Raw genomic sequence first — 23,554 nt, 5'->3', positions numbered from 1 at the left:
AAGAATGGCCGAGGGGAGCGGGCACCCCAGCAGCCTTCTCTCCTGACGGAGCGCTGCACCCTGAGATCTTGATTTTCCCCGTCAGACCCTAGCCTGTAACTGGCCAGGAAACTTGGATGAACAGGGCAGATCGCAGACTCCAGACGGGCTGAGAAATGCAAGGACTTTTCACTGATCCTGTAGCTGACACTGACCCTGGCTCAGGGAGAGAGGCGAGACCCCTCACTAGGTGCTCGGGCTGGGATCTGGTAGGAGGCCAGCTTTCTTCAGCGTCTCACTTTCCCTCCTCACAGCCACGATGCTCCGGCCAAATGTCACGTGCGGGAAGAAGAGAGGCCTCGTGGAGGGCGCTGGCGTTTTAACAAGCCTCTGCCACTGGACACCACAAGGCACTCGGCCTCCCAGGCTGGCCCTGAGGTCACACCTGAGCCCCAAGCTGCCCACAGGGAGGGCGGGACCGGTCCCTTCGCCGAGTCCACCTGGTGCTACTCACTGCGTCCCAGGTTGGTGGCCACGTGCTGCAGCACCTCGATCTGCCTGATGGCCTCTCTCCGGGTGAAATGCACCACGAGCACCCAGTAGCCAGATGAGAGGTCTTGCAGTCTGAGAAAATAGGACAGGAGCTGCTATGACCTAAACGGGGCCACCCTGGGAAGCTGCAAGTCGGTTGGTCCACCAGCCTTCGTGTCAGGAGGAAGCTCAAGGCTGAAAGCAAGGGATTCCCAGCGGGACCCACAGGCAACCGCCAGGCCTTCACACCATCATTTCATCTGTCGCTAATCCTTTCCCCAGTCACTCATGCCCGCTCAGAGACGGATTACTGGGATAACCCCAGACAGTCTGCAGCCCACCCGAGTGAGACAAATCGTTTTCTGCTAAGGGAAAGAAGAAATAAAAGGCAGACAAGGCTAGGGACTTCCCTCTGGAGGCTACTCACGGCCTCAGGGGTCCTGCCCTGCTGCTCCGTACAGCCCTCGCCAGAAACCACCTCCTTCTTACCCATAGAGCAGGGCGTGGTCCAAGTGCTCACACAGACGCTGCAGGACCTTATCGTGGTTCCGGATGGCAGGGGTCTCGTCTTCACATGCAGCAAAGTAGCTCTGCAACTGAAAGGAAAAAAAAAAAAGTTCCCCCAGATTAGACATGGATAATAAAGAGGAGGGCCATGGAAGTTCTGGAATCAAGAAGGTAGCTGAGAAAACCAGTCAAAGGATGTATCTGTGTTGACCAACAGAGAGTCGACCTCAAACTGCCTACACCAACTGCTTATCCTGTACTGCATGTTCCAGAGGGCGCAGGAGGACACTTAGAGCCCAGGCCCCACGAGGCACTCAGTAAGTGCTTGGCACCATGACAGCTTGACGCTGGCGAGGAATTCATGGTCTATGATGTGGGTCTCCGGTGGTACCAGGCTTCAAGCCAGGGCCACCGAGCTACACAACTCCAGGGGCACGACCTACAGTGCTATGTACATAAATGAACACTCAGTGCCCAGTGTAAATCCCCCTGCCCCGCCCCTGGAGTTGGCCACACAGTGGCCCTGCCTGGAGCTGTCCCTCTGCACAAACTAAGGGCCGATGGACGTGGGCACCTGCTCCGACGGCCTTCTTGCCAGAGGCTGACATGGGACGCTGGACTTACCTGAGGAAGCCGGCCAGGCTGGATATGGATCCAGGTACCTGGCAGGCTCAGGTCAAGTCCCTCACCAAGAAGGACACTGTTCCCAGGCTGGACTAAAAAGAGGAGATTTGGCCAGTAGGCGAGATGAGCTGCAGCGCTGAGGAAACCCCAGCAGGCCGATGGAGGCGAGGGCAGCTCGCTCAGCTCTGTTAAGGCCAAGAAAGCCCAGGTCAGGACTGAGTTCTCTGCAGCCACAGTGAGGAGGGGGCCCTGTCAGGCAAAGCACCAGGAGAAAAGTCTTTCCCACCTCATTGCGGCCACACTCTGGTCTGCTGCTGCCCTTCTAATGGCCAGAAGGGGGAAGAACACACGAAAAAGAGCACTCATCCCTGTACACCCGTCTCAGGTTTAAGCTCCTGGCTCTGGGGAAACGCGCTCTCAAGTTTTTTCTGGAAGCAGTGGTAGAGACAGCAGCAGCAGAAAGGACACATCGACCACACCAGCAAGCACGCGCTCTTGGCGAGAAGCCAACAATGCAGCTCCCACAACACAAATAGCTTCTCTTACTCCGTGGCCCGGAGTAAGCCCAGCAGCTCTGCTGGCCCTGGACAGGCCTCGGTCCTGCAGGGTCTGCCCCTCCTCCCAAGAGGCAGGCAAAACAGAGCCCCAGGAGGAGAGGTTTCTAGAACTGAAAGAAAGAGCAAAGAGCCTACGAAAACTGCAGTGGCCGAAGGTATGCCTGCACGGGTTAGTACTGAGAACCATGACATCGGGGGCCAGCTTTTGTTATGTTTTTTTTTAATTTCAAAATCCAAGGAAATCTGAGATCAGAGATTCTTAGATGTTAGAACTGGAAGGATCTTTAGAGAACTAGTGCAACTCCCTTATTAAAGGAGGAAAACAGAGGCTTATTTATTTTCTTGATTATAAAAGTAGCCACACCCACCATGCTTGAAAAACATGGAAAAGTTTAAAATTTTACTGATTTATTTTTAAACAGAGAAGGTGACTAAGGCCAACAAAGGTTAAGTCCTTCACTATGATTTTCAGCTAAGTGAGGGAGCCACAGCTGGAACTCGGACTCCTTTTTCAGGTCAAGATACCTTAAAATATAAATATTCTGAAAGCAGTATTTGCTCATTGTAAAAGTTTAAGCAACATGGAAGTGTGTATAAATGTAAAGACCTCCTCTCCCTTGTCCCCCACCGTGAACAGCCTGTGTGTGTGCCCTCCCAACTCTTTTCCTGCATACATAGACTTAAAAAAAAAAAGTGAAATGGGATCACGCTGTACTCATTGTTCTGAAACCTTCTTTTTCTTAACAATACGTCAAACGTATACTTCCGTATCATTACATACAGATCCACTCCATTCTTTTTTACAGCCACAAGTGTATTCTAAAATACGCTGTACCATGCCTTAACTGTTGTTAGATATAGCTGTTGTCTCTACTTCTTTGATATCACACATAATATTGCAATGTACATCCGGGGATGCCTGGGTGGGTATTTCTGTATGGTGGAACAGTATACAGAGTGGAAACACAGAGCTGAAGAACACGCATATTTACAGTTTGGCTGGGTCTTGCCACTTGCCCTTTTCAAATGTTGGATTGATTTACACTCCATCATGCTGGCCAACGCTGGATATAATTAGTCTAATTTCTGCCAGTCCAGTTGGTGACAAATAGTATCTAATTGTTTCAAATTGTACTTCTCTGATCACTAATGCAGTGGAACATCCTTATTAGCCATTTGTATTTCTTTTTCTGTGAATTGCCTATTTAGACCTCTGCCCAACCTTCTCCTGGTTGCTTTTTTTTTTAAAGGGTACAGCCACTCTGGAAAACAGTTTGGCAGTTTCTTTCTTTATTTTTTAATTAGTTAATTCATCAATTAATTAATTAATGGCTGTGTTGGGTCTTCGTGGCTGCGCGCGGGCTTCCTCTAGTTGCGGCGAGTGGGGGGGCTACTCTTCATTACAGTGCGCGGGCCTCTCATTGAGGTGGCTTTTCTTGCTGTGGAAAACGGGTTCTTGGCATGCGGGCGTCAGTAGTCGTGGCTCGAGGGCTCTAGAGCGCAGGCTCAGTAGTTGTGGTGCACAGGCCCAGCTGCTGCTTGGCATGTGGGATCCTCCCGCACCAGGGTTTGAACCCGTGTGCCCTGAGCTGGCAGGTGGATTCTTAAACACTGCACCACCAGGGAAGCCCTGCTTGTCTTTTTCTTATTGCTCTGTTGAAGCTCTTTGTTTGTTAAAGTTTTAATCTTGTGTGTTGCTATGTGGGATGTTTTTGTTTTCATTTGTTTTTGCCCAGTGTCAACTGACCTTTCTTTTTTTCTTTTATTTTTCAACTGGCCTTTAAACCTTGCTTATGGTGCTTTTTTTTTTTTCCTATTGAGAAATTCTTACTTTTTTTTGTAGAGTCAAATCTGTCAATCTTTTCCTTTATAGTTTCCCATTTTTCCCAGGCTAATATTACAAAAGAACCTTTATTCTTCTATAGTTTTAGGACTTTCTTGGTTTCTTTTTTAATGTTTAGATCTTTATGTGTGGCACGAAGTGAGGATCAGCTTTATTAATTTCTGGATGGATAACCCATTTCCCACATTTATTAGTAGTCCCTCACTGATTTGTGATTTAATAAGCCATTTTTCTAGACTATTTTGTTTAATTGATCGATTGTTTCTTCCACTGCCGGTCCCCTACTTCCAAGTATTTTCACTTTATTCAACATTTTGATATGGACAGAATGAGGCCACCCCATTCCCCAAGCATTCTTTTTCAAAACTGTTTTGACTATTCTGGCACATTCTTTTAGAATAACATTTCATTACAATTACTTTCTGGATGTGGAGGCGAATTATACTGAATCCAGAGATTATTTGGAGGAGAAATGGTATTTTTGCAAAACTGAGTCTTTCCATCCAGGAACATGGAATTTTTTTTTCCATTTATGCATGTCTTCTTTTACATCCTTTGGTAAGTTTTCCAGCTTTCTCTGGCTAGGTCTTGCACATTTGAAGGGGAGAGGCTGCATACATACACATGGTACTAAGAGTTAGGAAACAGTCTGTAACCAGGAGACAATTAACCAGGAGACAATTTCTGTAAAAAGTATAATAGAAAGAGTGTATAACATGGTGGTGAAGAGCAGGGGCTCTGGACAGGAAACATGGGTCCAAAGACTGGCTCTGCTTCTACAGAGCTGAGTACCTTTGGCAAATTACTTAACCCTCTGACCCTCACTTTTTTCTCATTTGTAAAATGGATTCAAAAGATTGTTTAGAGCTGAGCTGTCCAATACAGTAGCCACTAGCTACATGTGACTATTTGGATTTAATTAAATTTAAAATTAAACAAAAGTAAAAATCCAGTTCTTTAGTTGCACTAGCCCCATTTCAAATGTTCAGTGGCTAGTGGCTGCTGTACTGGACAGTGTAGATATAGATAACAGTCCATTATTGCAGAAAGGTCTATTGGTTTAGGGGATCAAATGATATAAAGCATGCAAAAGGCTTAGCATAGATCCTGGTAAGCAGCGAGTGCTCAGTAAACATTAGCCAAGATTCTTTTATCTATCTATCTATCTATCTATCTATCTATCTATCTATCTATCTACCTACCTATCTATCAGCTGCATTGGGTCTTCGTTGCTGCGTGCGGGCTTTCTCTAGTTGCGGTGTGTGCGGGCTACTCTTTGTTGTGGTGCGCTGGCTTCTCATTGCGGTGGCTTCTGCTGCGGAGCACAGGCTCTAGGCAAGTGGGCTGCAGTAGTTGTGGCTCGCGGGCTCTAGAATGCAGGCTCAGTAGTTTTGGCGCATGGGCTTAGCTGCTCCACGGCATGTGGAATCTTCCCGGACCAGGGCTCGAACCTGTGTCCCCTGCATTGGCAGGCAGATTCTTAACCACTGCGCCGCCAGGGAAGCCCCTAGCCGAGATTCTTAAGAATAATGAAGCCGCGGTGACGGTTCATGCAGCATTATTTACAATAGCCAAGCTATGGAAGAAACCTCAGTGTCCATCGACAGATGAATGGATAAAGAAGTGGTATATATACAATGGAATATTACTCAGCCATAAAACAAAACAAACAAACAAACGTAACAAAACAGAAACAGACTCATAGCTACAGAGAACAAACTGGTGGTTTGCTAGAGGGGAGAGGGGTGGAGGGATGGGCAAAATAGGTGAAGGGGACTAAGAGGTACAAACTTTCATTCATAAAATAAATAATTCACGGGGATGTAATGTACAGAAGCAGTCCCCAACCTTTTGGCACCAGGGACCTGTTTTTTGGAAGACAATTCTTCCACGGATGGGGGCAGGAGGATGGTTTCGGGATGATTCAAGCGCATTACATTTAGTGTGCACTTTTTTTCTATTATTAGTATGTTGTAATATATAATGAAATAATTATACAACTCACCATAATGCTGACAGGAGGCGGAGCTCAGGCGGAAATGCGAGCGATGGGGAGCGGCTGTAAATACAGATGAAGCTTTGCTCGCTCGCCCGCCGCTCACCTCCTGCTGTGCAGCCCGGTTCCTAACAGGCCATGGACCGGTACCGGTCTGTGGCCCAGGGGTTGGGGACCCCTGATGTACAGCATAGGGAATATAGTCAATAATACTGTAATAACTTTGTATGGTGACTTATCATGGTGATCATTTTATAATGAATAGAAATGTCGAATCACTATGTTGTACACCTGAAACTAATATAATATTGTAAGTTAATTACACTTCAAATAAATAAATAAATAGAAGGAACAGTGAACCCATATTCTTAGCCACACCAATAACACACCACTTAGCTAAACATAAGTTCAGGGGCAAAGAAGACTCAGTGATGTTCTCTGCTCTCAAGAACCAGTATTCTGTTCACCAGCTCATTAGCAGGTGGTTCCAAAGCCTATTCTTTAACCACTCGTTTACAGCAGGTTGATAAAAATTTTCCATTATCTCAGGGAACAAGGAGACCTTCAATCAATGTGACAACCCAGCACAGTTCTTGAGAGGAGCAGGAAGGCGAAAGGGACTGTCTCTGAGTCAGTGACGGAAGAATTTCAGGAGCTCTGTCAACAGCCTGAGCTCACACTCTGGGAGCTGGACAGAAAGCACCACAGAAAGATGCACAGCTGAAGTCTTCTTCCCCCGCCATGGAGAGGCAGCTGCGAGGAGCCACTCACGGCACCAGGAAGGTCACAGGCTCTGAAAGTGGGAGGAGAGCAAACATCGAGGCCTCATTTGAGGGCCCCTGAGCAAGCGAATCAATGAAATGAGGATAATGGACACAATGCTGCCTGGAAGCACAATTGCCAAATTTTATTCCAAGTTACTCTTCAGTTACACACAATACTTGCCGGTGGAGCTACCACTGGCTGTAATTAGAGCCGTCATTTATTGAGTGCTTGTTACGTGCACTAGGAAGGCGGCAGACAACTTGGATTTGAATGTGGGCTCTGCTACTCACTCACTGTGTGGCCTTGGGCAAGTTACTTAACCTCTCTAAACTCAGTTTCCTGCTCTACAGCCCTATAGGTTGTGTGAGGGTTCAGATAATACCTTAGCTGTTTATCAAACAGCACGATGCCTTGGAAACACTTCATAAATGTTAGCAGCTGTGATGACGTACTTCCCAAACACTTCTTCACTTAATCATCACAGCAACCCCATAAAGTAGGTCACAGAGCTAGTAAGTGGCAGAGGCAGATTTTAAAGCCAGGTCTTTTCATCCAACCTGGCTTCAAGATCCCCGAGTGAATGACGTATATAAAGTGTTGTTCTAATATGCTGTTCTAATATGTTGTAGGAGAACCCAAGAAAGTGAACCACAGTCCCCTCTTTTTTAAGTCACAGGAACTAAAAAGCCCATGGTGCACATGAGACCAGTGTCTTCTGCAGCTCTGCTTCTTGGAAGATGGATGGAGGAGAAAGGCTGGTGCGGCTCCTTTAAGAAGAAAGCTTGCCTGCTCTCTCCATCCTTTTGCCCCACGTTGGCCTCTTCCCAGCAGTGACGAAGTGTACTGTTTGGTTAAGTCAGCCACAGTTGCTCCAGGAGGAGCTTTCCTCACTTCTGGGAAGAAATTCATCCTCCTGATCAGGCTGCCAAGTGGTTTTGAGTGTTTCCTTTATGCCCATGAAAATTTGGGGAAAAGGCTGAAAATTTCAGAATTAGTAGGGATCTAGAGCAGGGGTCAGCAAACTATGGCCAGTGGGTCCGCCTCCTATTTTTGTAAATAAAGTTTTATTAAAACACAGCCACACCCATTCGTTTTTATTATCTACAGCTGCTTTTGCACTGTGATGGCAGAACTGAGTAGACGAGACAGAGGCTGTAATGGCCTGCAGAGCCTAAAATATTTACTATCCGGCCCTTTACAGAAAGTTTGCCGACCTCTGGTCTAGAGCCTTAAGCAGAGGTGACAAGGAATGCACACCTGTCACAGGCTGGGCCAGGAGATGTCTCTTGCCCAATGCTCAGTTCAGCAGTGGCCAGAAGAGGAGGCTTGAGCCTTGAAGATTCATATATTTCCACAAAGATTTACTGAGCACCCACTATGTATACACCAGCTGCTATTCTTATACAGAAGTCCCTGCCCTTGTAAAATGTAAATCGTATGCAAACATATAATATAGTGCCAGGGATTAATAATGCTATAAAAAAACAAAGCAGGGATCAAGGGTCTGTTATAAATATGGGGTCAGAGAAGATCTCACTGAGGAAATGACTACTGAGGTAACTAGGGGAAGAGTATTCTAGTTAGGACAGCATGTGCAAAGGTCCTGGGGCAGGGGGCAACCGTAAGGAGACTGGTGCGGCAAGGATGTGAGTGATACGAGCTCACAGAACAGCCAAGGGCCACATCATGTGCAGCTGTACAGGCTGTGGTAAAAGACTTGGCATTTCATTACTAGTTTGATGGGAAGTTATTGGAAGTTACTGAAAACAGGGATGTAATATGATCCAGTATGTATGTTATGAGGCCACTCTAGCATCTGTGTGGTGTATATACGGACTCTGGAAGGCCAAGGTGGAGGCCGAGAGACTGGCTGGGAGGCTATCACCAGTGCGGATGGATAATGGAGGCTTGGAGCTGGCTGTAGCTGTGGAAGCGAAAAAGGGTTAGATTTAAGAGCTACTCTGCAGGTGGTGCCCCAGGGACTTGCTGATGGATTAGATGTGGGGAAGGAGAGGAAGGAAGCTGCCAAGGATGATTCTAAGGTTTTTGGTCTGAGCAACTGATGGCAGTGCCATTTCCAGATCAGGTGGAGTTCTGCGCCGGCCATGGTTAAGTTTGAAACATCTATCAGGTATCTAAGTGGAGATGTCAAGGAGACAGTTGTATAAATGGGTCTGGAGTTCAGAGAGAGGTCAGCGCCATCAGCCTCTGGATGGTATTTGAAGTTGTGGAATTGGATGAGATCATCTTAGGAATGCAGAGAGAGGAGCATCTGAGCACCCAGCCAGGGCGCTGCAGTGTCAGACCAGGGGTCCTCCCCCAGTCTGCACAACAGGGCCACTTGGGGGACTGGAGGAAAAGAACAATGGCCCAGGCGCCTCTCCAGATCAACCAGAGCAGAAACTCCGGCGGTGGGGCCCAGGAACCAGCATTTCTTAGTAACACTCCCCAGATCATTCTAATGCCCAGCCAGGGCTGAGGATCACTGCTTTAGACTGAGAAGGCACAGGCAGCAAGGCAGGTGGACAGTCCGGACAGTGTGTGCTCCAGAAGCTACATGAAGACAGTCTGCAGAGGGAGGGAATGATCAGTCCATCGGGTCACGCACCCACATAAAGGGAGGGGCCGGGAACCTTGGTGAAAAGCAATCGGGGTGAAGAGGTAGGGAAGAAAGCCTGGGAGGAGTCCACCAGGGAGAGTCCGAGCTTTTTTGGATCCTGTTTCAAGCAAATGAGGTATTTGTAAACTGACATCGATGAGGCAATTGGAACTTGAAAACGGGAGATGTTTGATGACATGGGGTAAAAATTATTATTCAATTTGGTTAGAAGAGAGAAAAGAAGAGGAGAAGGAAGGAAGGAAAAAAGAGAAGACAGCAATACAGAAAACCCCTTTTACCAGCTTTGCCAAAAAGGTGGCAGGAAAATGGGGGTGGAGTAAAGGAGCCAAGTCCTTGAACAGGAAAGACGGGGTGGGATCCACTGCCCAGGGGAGGGGTGGCCACAGATGGGAGCCCAGGTGGGCTGGTGAGCTTGATGGTGGGAGGATGAAAAAATTCTCATGCGAGGAAAATTTTAAAATAAGCAAGGCAGGGCTTCCCTGGTGGTGCAGTGGTTAAGAATCTGCCTGCCAATGCAGGGGACACGGGTTCGATCCCTGGTCTGGGAAGATCCCACATGCCGTGGAGCAACTAAGCCCACGAGCCACAACTACCGAGCCTGCGCTCTAGAGCCCGCGAGCCACAACTACTGAGCCTGCGCTCTAGAGCCCACGAGCCACAAGTACTGAGCCTGCGCTCTAGAGCCTGTGAGCCACAACTACTGAGCCTGAGCTCTAGAGCACATAAGCCACAACTACTGAAGGCCACCGCAATGAGACGCCCACGCACCTCAACGAAGAGTAGCCCCCGCTCGCCGCAACTAGAGAAAGCCTGCGCGCAGTAACGAAGACCTAACACAGCCAAAAATAAAGAAATAAATTTATAAAAAAAAAATTGTTTTTAAAGCCATGGTTTCCTGAGAGTCCTTGAACTCAGGCCTCGTCTCCAAGTCATGCTCCCAGGCCACACCCGGACCGGCTAAGCTGCTCTTCTCTCCCTGTTCCCAGTTCTCTGGGTGCACTTGGGCACCCAGGCCAGGAAGAGCTGGGTTCCGATCACCCCAGACTCTCACGGCCAGGAGGCCGGTGCTCCCTGCTGAGCCCTCTGGGAAGACTGGCCATCACGAGACTGTGCCAGACCCCGTGGCTGCAGGGACATGGGGGTGGCGCGCTTCCGCAAGCCAAGAAATGCCTGACTCAGGGCATTTTAATTAGGGTTAGTCCCACTCTCCGCTCGGAGCTGCCACAGCCGGGCCCTCTCGGTCTTGTCTCTCTCATGGATGCATAACCATGAAACAATTTCTAGTTCTGTGGTCGGTACCAAGAAATCCTTCCAGAATTGGTCCCTAATAGGTAACTCCACGGCAGCTGTGAAAGATTAAAAATGGCCAAGGGAAAAGGAGCTGGTTCCAGGTGCCCTCCTTTCCTTCTCCCTGGTCAGCTGAGACCAAAGAGGCCGCGATGCTGCTCAGCAAACAGCCGGGGACCTGAAGTCTCGCTCTGCTCACAGCCTGCACTGGGGGGGGAGGGGGGCGGGGGCGGCGGCGGGGTGGGGGGAGGGGGGCGGGGGGGGGGGTGTCCGCACGCCTAGGTTTACAGAGCAGGAGAAAAATCCCTGCCCCAACAAAGGCAGGAGAGTCTGTGAGGCTGGACAGACCCAGGCTGTCGACATGCCCGTGTGAGCCGCCCAACCACCGTGGGGCTCACTGCTGGGCCCGCTCCATCCCTGCTCAGCACGCAGAGGACACCGACCTTGAACACGGGAGACTCTCCCGCTGCTCAGGGAGGAGGTCGCCAGGTAACAGCAGCCGCTCTACTGGCTCCACGGAGACCAGATGTATTTAGACGACAGAGTATTTAGAACAGCCTCCCCAGTGCAGGCCTAGGAAGTAGAAATCCAAAAGCAGAAAAGACCCCAGCTGGAGAGAGGTGGACCGCCAGCCGACCTCAGAGCGCCTCTTTTACAAATTAAACCAATGATGGCCCCGGTTACACGAGCTCAACTCAAACTCGGAGCCACCCTGAGCTGCAGGACCCACTCGGACACCTCGTCCCCGGGCTGCCTCTCACCGGCCGCAGCTGGGGTGCGGCACGGGCGAGGGACAAGGCCTGCGGGAAGTGGGAGGCCTCTGCCCGCCTTGCCTTCGGAATTCTAGCCACCGGGGGGGCCCCTGCTGGGTCAAGCTGCACCTGCGGGCCTCGCGGACACTTGCTCTTCTTGCCAAGGCAGACCCTCCGAGGACAGGCAGGGGTCAAGCTGTGTGATACCATTTATTACTTTTGGGGTTAGGATGGCTCCAAACCTTGATGCCTGGACGCCCCCAGGGAGAGGGACCCCATGAGGGCTCGTCCATGGCAGACACGGCTAAAGAAGGGCTGGTGTGGCCACCGAATCAACGTCCCCACCCTGATCCCGCACCAGTAGTTTGCACTGGCTTCAGACACAGACTCTCATGGATCTGAAGAGAAGGCCAGTGCTCATCAGCCGTCCTCTCAGAAATAAATGTAAACAAACAAATAAATACTAAGGCAGGCAGGCTGGACTCTTTTAAATCTTAGCAAAGCTTCTTAAAAACAATAATGCCGGGACTTCCCTGGTGGTGCAGTGGTTAAGAATCCGCCTGCCAGTGCAGGCGACGCGGGTTCCAGCCCTGGTCCGGGAAGATCCCACGTGCCGCGGAGCAACTAAGCCCGTGCGCCGCAACTACGGAGCCTGCGCTCTAGAGTCTGCGCGCCACAACTACTGAAGTCCGCACGCCTAGAGCCCATGCTGCGCAACAAGAGAAGCCACCGCAACGAGAAGCCCACACACCGCAACCAAGAGTAGCCCCCGCTCGCCGCAACTAGGGAAAGCCTGCACGTAGCGATGAAGACCCAATGCAGCCAAAGATGAATAAATAAATAAATAAATTTTAAACAAAGAGCAATAATGCCTGCTTTACATGATCCAAGGAAAGGAAGGCTACTGTCGACAGCATTTCTGGAAAGACTCTCCGTCGGAATCGAAGACAAGGCTGGGCGCTGGCCAGGATGAAGAGTTTCAGAATCTAAGGGCATAAGAGCCCTTAGAAATCAGCAGCGGTACGAGGATGGAGTAGGATTCTGCGTGTGGCGTGTTTTTTCGGGCTGTTGCTTGGCTTCCAGGTCTCTGGTGTTTGCGCAGCGACCTCTCGGGAGGGCCTCTTACCGTCTTCCTCTCCTGGAGCCTCTCATTCAGGAGGGTGCGGGGGGCAGTTAGAGTGAGCAAGGGAGAGGCTCTCAGTGAATGGAGCTTTAACTACTGAATGCACTGAAAATCAGAAACGTAATCACTTAGCCAGAACCCTCATCTCGTGGGTCTGGGAGGCTGGGGCCCAGGGAAATGAAGACACTTCCTGCACCTCCTGGCTTTGTCCAGTGGTCCTTGTGCTTTACTGCAGCGTCTTGGCCCGGTGTGCTCAGATACCACAGAGGTAGCTATTCCCGGAGCCCCTTCTGTCTGCTTCCATCCTCCCTGGGGATAAAGTGAATGTCAGGGGCACCTGCTGTGACCATCTGAAAAGTGCTCATCCCAGCGTCTTACTGAGGAGGACAGAGCAGTAGGGGTCTTGGGCCACTCCCAGGGCTCTATCGAATGGGAGCTGGGAGTTTAGGGGGGCGATGTTGGGAAGGTTCCAGCCACTTCCTTCCTAGACAACATGAGAACGTCCACAGAAGCTAAGGCCCACTGGGTGTCCAATGCTCCACCAACCCCAGGCAACCGCAGTGTTTCTGACTCATTCTCCTCATTTTAAAATCCCTCACCTGAGATCCCACCCTACCTTAGCCTGGAAAATAGCTCATTCCCAACGACAATCAACTATAGTAGATTATAGAACTAGAGAACCCAGGCATCACCTCTGCACAAGAACCAGTCAGAGATCCTGCCATTCAGAAACGACGGGCCTGGTTTCTCGGTGGGCATGAAAAACACAGTCCTGCAGCCAATGCCCCTGCCCGGGAAAGGCTTGTGCCCAGGCTGGTGGCATCCTGGGACTGACTGGCACCACCACATGTAGGGTTGCCCTAAAGGGTGTGCTGTTTGTTTACCATGGGCCTGCACCGTTCCTGAAGCAAGTTGGGTGAAATTAATGCTTCTTAACCATTCGTTTGCCACTAAATACACCCAATTATACAGCTTCCTTTCCCACCTCCCAAATCACTGCTCATTAGCCCCTTTGCTGGAGTTGGCAGGCTCTCTGCTTTACTGGCAGCTCTGTTGAAAGATATACAGGGGAAAAGCTGAAAAGAGCAGGTACTTGGGAATTCCCTGGCGGTCCAGTGGTTGGGACTCCGTGCTTCCATTGCAGGGGACCCGGGTTCAAACCCCGGTCAGGGAACTAGGATCCCACAAGGCGCGCGTGGCACGGCCAAAAGAAAAAAAAAAAAAAAAAGCAGGTACTTGGATTATCCATGGATTTCATTTTTTGCGCTTTCTTTGGAGTGTTGGAACGATGACAGCAGGAGGGGACTAGCCTAGTTGGGCACAGATCTCTTGGTAACTGGGTAATCTGACCGAACATGGTTTCCAAAAGCAGTTAAATGCTCCTCCTTCCTGGCAGGGGAGTGTCCCAGCCCCGAGGTACTACAATTGTTCTGCCTCTGAACTCAGCACAGGGTTGACCTCTGATGGAGGGACCAAGGGGTCCTTTCAGAGTGGAGAGGAAAAATGTAAGAGGCCCTCCCGAGAGGTCCCTGGGCAAACACCAGAGACCTAGAAGCCAACCAATGGCCTGAAAGAACACGCCGCAGGCAGGATTCTACTCCATCCTTGTACCGCTGCGAAGGAAGCAGAAGCTGGCGGGAACGCTGCTCTGTTTTCTGAGCGCTCACATTCAGTGCTGTGTGCAGCACCAGCGGGCAGGAGGGAGGGAGTTTTTCAAAGCCTCATTTTACTCAGTCTTCCAAAGCCTGGGAGCCTCCACTGGCTCTGTGTTCATCTTTCACTTCCCTCTTCCTCCGCCATTACCTGCAACGTGACCTCATGAGTACCTCCCCCACCCAGACAACCATACCGTTGCTGAGGAAAATGGCCATCCAGTCACTGTCTAAATCACGACTTAGGTTGAAAGGACACCCTTGCCTCCTCCCAGGCCTGTGTGAGACAGTCAGAGACTTTAGAAGCTGAAGGTGTAAATACAGGGTCAGGGAGTGTGCCGAGAGCACCATGGATAGGTTCCTGAAGGGCATGTGGGAGGGCCTGGGGCAGGGCACACGCCCCATCCGCTGTGATTTGTTTAGCGCTGGTCTCGCCTTCTAGAGTGTCAGCCCCGAGGGGGCAGGGGCTTGGTGGGCTCTGTTCACTGCTGATTCCTAGTGACTGGAAGGGTGCCCGGCACAACACAGGCACCCACTTGTTAAATGAACGGGTGGTTTTATAGCGGACTGGCCCACAAGACTGACCTGCGGGGATGGATTATCTGTTATAATTTCCAGACAGACATGATGGAGATGGAAAAGGCTCAGAGAAATGGAAAGAGCAAGAGCGAGAAACATGGCTCAAATCCAGATCTGCCCCTTATGAGGGTTAGAATCTTGGGCGAGTTACTTTTCTAAACCTCACTTCCCTCATGTATTAAACTGGGGTCATGACCCATCCTGCAAGTCTGTTGTGAGCCTGACTGCGGAAGTGCGTGTGAACAGCAGGTGCGGAGTGCATTAAGTGTAAGGATTCTTCTGCTATGATCACTCCCCTTCCTGTCAGCGTGTCTGGACGTTTCACGCCTCAGTAGTCTGTAACACCAAAAATAAAGAACTTAGGGTGAAGTGTGAACAGAAGTTGACTACTTTGAATTAAGTGTGGATTTCAAGTCTACATTAGTCCTTCCCTTGCTCTGGGTTTCTTAGACTCTTTTAGTTCTAACTCTTAAGTACAGATAGCCGGGGACGAGGGGCGATTATAGGAAAGGACCACTTTCTTCCTTATACATTTCTATAATGTTTGTGACTACTTAGGAGCAAAAGGAATAAAGATGAATTACAAATACGTAAGATCGGAGAATGTCTTGTGGCAGAACCAGTTGTTTTGCTAGAAAGACAGAGGAGGTGCTCTTGGCACCCTAGGTGGTCATAACAACCAACAGATCAATGACCTAAACTCTCAGCTCCAGCCAAATGGACTCTCCCAGAAACTGTCCTTATTCTCCTGCCTCAAATGGAAGTTCTAGGACATCCAGACATCAAGCAAGCAGCAGTGAGGAGGAGGACAGGGCTGGAAAGAAACGGTCACCCAAACCAGCCCCAGGGAGGAGAGCTCTGGGCCCAGGGTCGCTCACTTCACCTTGTACTGGGGTGGGGGGGGGGGGTCCCGGCTCCATCAGCATTGAGGTCACCCGGGAGAGCTTTTTATCCAAGGGGGAAAAGCCCCGTTGCTTTCCTTGGACATAAGGGCACCGCCAGCCTCAGTGGCACCACACTCTCCTTGCCATGGTGGCAAATCCTGATGCCAGAGATGAGCACTGAAGACTCGAGGCGGGGAGAATGAGCCACCCAGAGCCCCTCCCGGCACCTACAAACGCCAGCTTTCTCCTCCCACAATGCTCGCACCCAGAATACCAGCTCCTTTCTTTCCACGTGGAAACATCTTGACCACTCCACCCTCATTCAGCATTAGTTTTTAGGCCTGACGTTTCTGTCAGCCATCAGCAGCCTTTCAGTTTTGCAGGGAAATTTCTTTTCCCAATGGGCTCCAGCCGGATGAGTTTTGAGGGGGACCCGCAGGAATCGCCGCTGCTCCCTCTGACACTCCGTGTGTCCACTGTGATTACACAGACGGCTGGAGCCCACCCCGACTGAACGGAGCTGCCGCTGCCTGATGCAGACCTGTTTCTGCCTGGCCTCCAGTCATCAAACGGGGCCTTTCAAGGTGGCTGAGCCTAATGCTAGAGCCAAGGCACGGAGAAAGAGAGGGCCCGGGGTGTCCTCTGATGGGGTGGAAAGGACCACAATGTCACCAGCCTTCCAACAGAGCCCTAACATCAGAGAAGCATCTTGCAAAAGGAGAACCACAGGAAACCTCAGGCAGGGCTCAGAAAAACCAGTGACCAGTTCTCCACCAGCGTCTCATGCTGGGCCTGGGTGGGGTCACTCGGGGGGTCAGGGGCACACCTAAGTGGTTCCCGCTTGGGGGCCCTCAGGCCCCTCACATCCCTCTCTAGGTAGCCTCCGTGATGTGAGAGAGGAGAGGAGCAGAGAGACAGCTCCTGCCAACCTCAGGACTCGGGCAGGGGAAGGGGAGCCCTTAGCACTTCTGTTTATAACATGTGTGTGTGGATATTTATTATTTTATCGAGCTCTTTGCCCGGGTGACTCAGGTCATCAGGGGTTTTCAGAACGCTTAAGATTTTAAAACTCTGAAGAGTTTTTCCATGAAGCCAAGAGAACAAAACTATTGACTGAAATCAAATGATGAGTGTAATTCCCACACAGATCTAACTACCAGGCCCTCTCTGGGAAAGAGCTGCCTTAGCTCATTTTTAATGTACTGGCAGATCTAACCTCTCTGGTGGAGTGGAAAAATGGGGGCAAAAAGCCCACCACCGGACCCAGCCGTTTCAGCTGCACTTCCAGGCGAGGTTGAACAGCTCTTAGACCAGCGTCAGCAGACCCCGATCGGGAGACCCCCGCTCAACGCAGGGTATGCCTGGCCAGAAATAGAAGGCCCCTCAGAGCCCACCCCGGTGGGGCAACCCGCCCAGACTGAGGGCGCTGGGGACCTGGGTTGTCCTCGGTGAGAGAAGGTGGTCCCGACCTAGGAACATTCTCTCAAGGAGGGTTACCTTACCAATATACATCTATTCACCCTGTTTAAGGGGATCCAAATTGGGGCTGAGGAGACAGAGAAGTGGGGTCGCTTACTTTTCCTTTTATACACTTCTGAGCTATTTGCGTATTTTTTAAAACAACTCCTCGTCTTCCTAGACTAATGTCTCACTCTCTCATCCTAGCCAGTGTCCCTTGCTGGAAGCAATGTCACCTCTTTGGCAAGTCTTCTCTGGCCACCCCCCTCTGCAGCAGATCCTCTGCCAGCTCACCACCTTTTCCTTACTGAGGCCTTCAGGACACATCACAATCTGAAGGTCTTTGTATCGGTTTGTCTGCTAACTTATCACTTTCTCCTCCTGAAACAGGAGGGAAGGAGGCAGGGCACAACCTTTGAAAGAATAACATAGCCCGAGGACATGACATAAACTGATTAGAACCAAATGGGTCCAAGATGGCCCACTAGACCCAGAACCTCAGTATACGCTTTACATCAGCACGCTAAATGACACACCCACAGGGGCCATGACAGTTCCAAGACCAACAGTAAGGATCAAAAAGTGGGCGGTAGCCCAATTCCTGGAAATCCCCGCCCCTTCTTAAAATAGCTGGAATACTCCCTCCACTCATTAGCCTATGAAATGACCCACTCCTATAAAAACCGACAACCCCCATACCCTGGTGCCTTTCTCACCTTCTGAGATGGCCCACGCTCTGTCTGTGGAGTGTGTGTCTCTCTAAATAAATCCACTTCTTACCATCACTTTATCTCTCACTGAATTCTTTCTGTGATGAGGCATCGAGAACCTGAGCTTCATTAAGTCCTGAAACCAGGTGTGTGATCTCACTTGGAAGACTGTGGGTTTTGGCCAGGTTCAAGTCCCAGCCTCGTAGGTTCAAGTCCCAGCCTCGTGGGTTCAAGTCCCAATGTGAGGTGCACAGTTTCACTCCTACTGGAAATATCCACTCCAGAGATCTTATCTGCCTTGCTCACTTCTACCCTTTTAGGGCCTAGGACAGTGAGGACAGAAGGAAGGTGATCAGTAAATGTTTTTGAAAGACAGGATACATGGACACACATCCAGTGGTATTTACGAGTGTCCATATTCATTCCACAAGCCTGACATAGTGCAAAAACCCAGTGACAATAGAGATTTCGTTAACTATGGGACTGGCCATCACACCAGCTTCTCTGAAAGCGATCCCTAGCCTACCCTGGGGAGGACATTTTTGTGCACAAATACAAAGTAGCTCCGGGCCAAATCCAGCTACATGTATGGATTGTCTGTGGTTGCTTTTGAGCTACAAGGGCAGGACTGAATAGTTTCAACGAAGACCACATGGGCTGAAAATATTCACCATCTGGTCTTTGAAGAAAAAGTCTTGACAAACCATGAGCTTGAAGAAACAGAGAAGTGTAGTGTAAGACTTTGAAAACTGCACAAGAGAAAATGGCAGGGTTCACACAGACACTTGCAAGTGCTAATGGTAGCTAATACCTTATTCAGGCCTTGTTATGTGTGAGATCTTGTACTCTGTGCTCTGAGTGTGTCATCTCCTGTAATTTCATTCTCATTACAACTATGAGTAGGTTCTGACTGCTGAGGCTAATTGAGGTCCAATGATTTGCCAGGGTCAACATGGTCAGTGACAAACCCAAAATTCAAACCCAAATTGAGATCTGTGTACTTGTATTTGTATCCTGCGTTTGTAACCTGCATTTGTATCCACTGTGCTGGGCAGCTTCCATGGAAAGTACTTTCCAGCCATATCGAGGAGAACCCTCCACACTGCTGAGACTGGTCTGTCTCCTCACTGTCCTCAGAAGGCCACCTGGACGTCCCCACTGCCTTGGGGATGTTGAATGCCCACTACCTTCTATCTTAAATGCCCACTTCTTCTCTGTCTCTGAATTCTACCAATTTGTCAAGACTCAGTTAAGCTTGCCTTCTCTGAGGCTTCTCCTTGCCTTGGTGACTTTTTAAATCCTCCCTCCAACCAATATATGAACTGTTGGAGGGCAGAGGCTGCCTTCCACTGCACAGAGCCTTTGCTCAGACTGCAAGCATATGCAACAGACACGCTCCTCAGAAACAAAACAAAACAAAACTGTCATGAAAACCACTGCCTCCCCTCCCCTGGAGAAGATGCTATTTAGTAGAACCACATGCCAATTCAAAATGCCAACACTCTTTGACTTGGACGTCTCTCTTTAGCTATTAACAAATCGGCAACCACAAGCTTTATTGTCTGCATCTGGGATGTTTCATATGGCACTTGCCTTTCATTGTTTTCATTGTCATTTAACTGTGCTAACTATTAAACTCTCCAATTCCCTCTAACCCCCAGGAATCCTGCCTTCATATCAGAACACGGGTTCCCTGGATCAGCTACTGCACTGGTGTTACAGGACATGTTCAGCATCACAAAATCTAGGTGTGAAAATAGCTGAACTCAACAACGCTGCTTAGGAACAGTGGTTGCACTTGGGGGTGTAGTTTCTGGGATGATGGCTGTGTCCGCTTCTTGCTCTAGGTGCTGGATATGTGGATGTGCTCACTTTGTGAGAACTCACTCAGCTCTACATTTAGGAGTGTACGTATATGCTATTTTCTGTAGATATATTCTATTTCAATAAAAAGTTCTCAAATACCCTTTGCAAACATTAGCTAATACACATGGATCTTTTTTTTTTGCAGAAATTACACCTCATTTTCTTCATGCAACGTCCTCATAAAAGGATCGGTTAGACCATTTTACTAGCGGTAGGATGGACGAAAAAGGCGAAGCAACTCTCAAGGTGCCATATAACAAATTTAGGAGGGATTGGTGTTCAAGGTCAAATCCAACCCCAAGACGGCTAGCCCTCAAAGCCTACTGCTGTAGCTGAGCCAATTCCTATTAGAAGCAGATACTCTTACTCAGAAAACCAAATGCCCTTCATACGCCAGAATCATAAAATAGTTCTCTGAAACGCAACATACAAAGGAAGTGGGTAACAAGGCCAAATGGTATTTAGCAATGTCTAGGTGGTAAGGTTGTTAGCCATCTTCAGACCTTGTGAAAGGGAGGAACTGGCTCTACCACAAACAAACAGAAAAAGTGACCACTTATGCTATAGCCTGAATGGTTGTGTCCCCCCACAAGTTCATATGTTGAAATCCTAACCCCCAGTGCGATGGTGTTAGGAGGTGGGGCCTTTGGGAGGTGATTAAGTCATGAGGGTGGAGCCCTAATGAATGGGATTAATTCTCTTATAAAAGAGACCCAGGAGAGCTCCCTCCCCCCACCGCCCCATGTGAGGACACGGGGAGAAGTCAGCAGTCTGCAACTCAGCCCGAGACACAGCCCTCACCAGAACCCGACCATGCTGGGACTCAGTGTTTTCAGGCTTCCAGCCTCCAGAACTGTGACAAATAAATGTATGTTGTTTACAAGCCACCCAGTCTATCGTGGTCTGTTACAGCAGCCCAGAGAGACTAAGACAGCTTATTAAGACTGGGCTAAACACTGTGCATACATACTCTCATCAAATCTTCACAACATCCCTGCTTTACAGATGAGAAAACTGAGGCATGGAGAGGGTAAGGAACCTACCCAAGGTTACAGGGTTATTCATTGGCAGGGCAGGGATTCTGCCCAGGCCACCAGACTCCAGAACCCATGTTCTTATCCACGACGCTAGTCATGCCTCTTGTTGCGATTCACCCGCGGATGGGTTTCCAGTTTCTAGGGTGCGACATACCTTCTGACGCACCCTTCCTTGTCCAAACGCATCCAATGATAAGCATCTTGTCAAGCACACCCAACTCCTTCATCAACGGCAGGCTGGTTCACAGAGTGGATCGCTACCCTCAAAAGATTCGTGCTTACACACATGTCCACCCCCTTTCTACCCGGACTTTCCCCATTTATTTATAAGTTGGAAATCTATAGATAAAACACGAGGCCTACGTGAAGCCATAACCAGCCCAGATTAGATTAGAAAGGTCAGCAGTCTTCCTTTGTCTTCCATTACCAAAGATGGATTGCTTATGTATTTATTTATTTAAAAAATTTATTTATTTATCTATTTTTTTTGGCTGCGTTCAGTCTTTGTTGCTGTGCACGGGCTTTCTCTAGTTGTGGCGAGCGGGGGCTACTCTTCGTTGCGGTGCGTGGGCTTCTTGTTGCAGTGGCTTCTCTTGTTGAGGCGCACAGGCCTCTAGATCTCAGGCTCAGTAGTTATGGCACACGGGCTTGGTTGCTCCCTGGCATGTGGGATCTTCCCAGACCAGGGCTCGAACCCACGTCCCCTGCATTGGCAGGCAGATTCTTAACCACTGCACCACCAGGGAAATCCCTGGATTGCTTTTAAACAAAGTATTTGCTCATCCTACACTCCTTGAGTAAGCAATTATAATACCCCATTGCATTAGCAAAGCTCAGGAAAACTAAATAAAACTTTCGTTGGATGTTTGCAATGTTGCTTTTAGTTGTACTTTTAGAGGAACCTTTTAGTAAGAGCACATTTTGAATCTACTTTTCTTTTTATGCCACACTGATCTTTATGAAAGGTAAGATTGCTTGCCTATGTTGCTTTTGAGGAATTTAAGTGGGGGGAAAACACGGTTATTTAAATACAAGGGTTGATTTGGGACTTCCCTGGTGGTCCGGTGGGTAGAACTCCACGCTTCCAATGCAGGGGGGGCTCGGGTTCGATCCCTGGTTGGGTACTAGATCCCGCATGCATGCCGCAACTAAGAGGTCATCCCGCAACTAAGGAGTCCACATGCTGCAAGGAAGATCCTGCGTGCCGCAACTGGGACCCGGCGCAGCCAAAATAAATAATTATAAAAATAAATAAATAAATAAATATTTAAAAAAAGCAAATATAAGGGTTGATTTAATGAATTCTCTTCATTTTGGTCTGTTGAAGTAATTAAACCAATCTGATAAGCCTCCTCCTACCCATCAAGTCATCCCTGCCTCCACCACCATCTCATAGTTTCTGAGACTATCGGGTGAACTAGGAATTCAAATTAGGAAAACATTCCAACAATATTCCTCAAATGATTATCAATTCTGGTTTGGTTTTAAGTGAATATGAATTCTACCTTTTGCCCCTTACCTGGGACCCTTCCTCAGATAAGCTGACTCCTTCACACATATAGTTACATGCCCTTAATAGGTCATATTTTTTCTCTACCTGGAATTGGGACATTGATCTCTACTGCAGGGAGCCCCATACACCGTAGTGTCACCAAGTTCCACAGGTCACTGTCCAAAATGCAAGGTACTTTAGGTTCTCAATCAAAGCTCTGAAATAAGCCTCTTCAAAACTGCCATCCTTAGGCAAGATTTTTCAAGGAACTTCCCAAGACCAGAGGCAGAGTCACCCAGAACTGGGAAGACTGGAAGCTGCTTATCACGGGCCTTCACCCAGACTGCCACTCCCGAGATGCAAACACAGGGGAGATCGAGGATGCAGCGATGCCGCCCAGGGATGCGCTGCAGGTGGGGCCCTCCCAGAGCTTTTCTGCTGCTACCCCCGGAGTGGGGGGTCCTGGCGGGTGGCGGCCCCTCTAAGTGACTCAGGGCCCCTGGGCCTGGCTTGTAGAAGCTCCCAGGATGCTGACCTCAACTTTGTTTTTTAAAAATAGCTCGGAGGCAGCGGCGCTCACGTGAGCCGCCGGGCTTCCCCTCCAAAATCCCGGGGCTCCCGGCGGCTCCTCGTCCTCGGGGTCGCGGAGGGTAAGGGCGGTGTCCCGAGCCCCGGTGACAGGAGGGACCCCGGCCCGCGCGAGCGACCCGGGGGAAGAAGGGGGCGCTGGATGGGGTCGGGGGCCTGGACAGGGCGGGCCGGGTTGGCCTCGGGGCCCGGGCCGGGGAGGGCAGGCCGCGCTCACCTTCTTCACCGACAGAGAGATGTTCTCCAGGATCCGGTCCTTCACCTCCCGCGGCTCCATGGCGCCGCCGCCGCCACCGCCCCGCCGCCGCCGCTTCCCGCGCCGGAGCCCCGGGGCCGCCAGCAACCGCTGCCGCCGGCCGTACGGGGGCTCCGTCGTGTCGGCCGCGGGGCCCGGCGCCTGCCGCCCGGCCCTCGCCTCGCCCGGCCCCTCGCTCCGCCGCGGCCCGGCGGCTCCGGAGCGCGGCCGGCGGGGAAGGAGGCTGCGGGCTGTGCGCGGCGGCGGCGGCGGCAGGAACTGATGTCAGGCGGGGCGGCGCCAAGGCCGGCGGTCTGGCTGGGACGCCGGCGCCGCGCCCTCGCCCGCGCCCGTAGAGCCGGGACCCCGAGACGCCGTCGGCCCTCAGACCCAGGTGCCCCGGCCTTTCTTAGAGACCCTGGAGGCCCTCCTCCGCTCCGCTCGGGGCCCCCGGAGGCCCCCTCGGACC

At 50.2% G+C, this 23,554-nt stretch overlaps 1 protein-coding gene across 2 annotated transcripts in view; it reads right to left on the bottom strand.

Moving 5' to 3' along the window:
- The window catches only part of PLEKHM2 (pleckstrin homology and RUN domain containing M2), a 38,635-nt gene extending 15,415 nt beyond the window's left edge, over window positions 1-23,220 (bottom strand). Inside the window, exons 1-3 of one of the 2 annotated variants that reach the window (XM_068538958.1) lie at window positions 23,068-23,220; window positions 1,000-1,106; window positions 494-603 (exon numbers count right to left, since the gene is read on the bottom strand). In XM_068538958.1, coding sequence (XP_068395059.1) covers window positions 494-603; window positions 1,000-1,106; window positions 23,068-23,127 — 277 coding nt within the window. In that variant the 5' untranslated portion in view covers window positions 23,128-23,220. Of the gene's footprint in view, window positions 1-493; window positions 604-999; window positions 1,107-23,067 lie in introns of those variants that run through there. The other variant, XM_068538957.1, reaches the window with a different exon arrangement.
- Window positions 23,221-23,554: the final 334 nt, after the last annotated feature.

The sequence above is a fragment of the Eschrichtius robustus genome, chromosome 3, assembly GCF_028021215.1.
Source record: "Eschrichtius robustus isolate mEscRob2 chromosome 3, mEscRob2.pri, whole genome shotgun sequence".
Lineage (NCBI taxonomy): Eukaryota > Metazoa > Chordata > Mammalia > Artiodactyla > Eschrichtiidae > Eschrichtius > Eschrichtius robustus.
The sequence above is the reverse complement of the archived record's forward strand: the minus strand, read 5'-3'. Positions and strand labels throughout refer to the sequence as shown.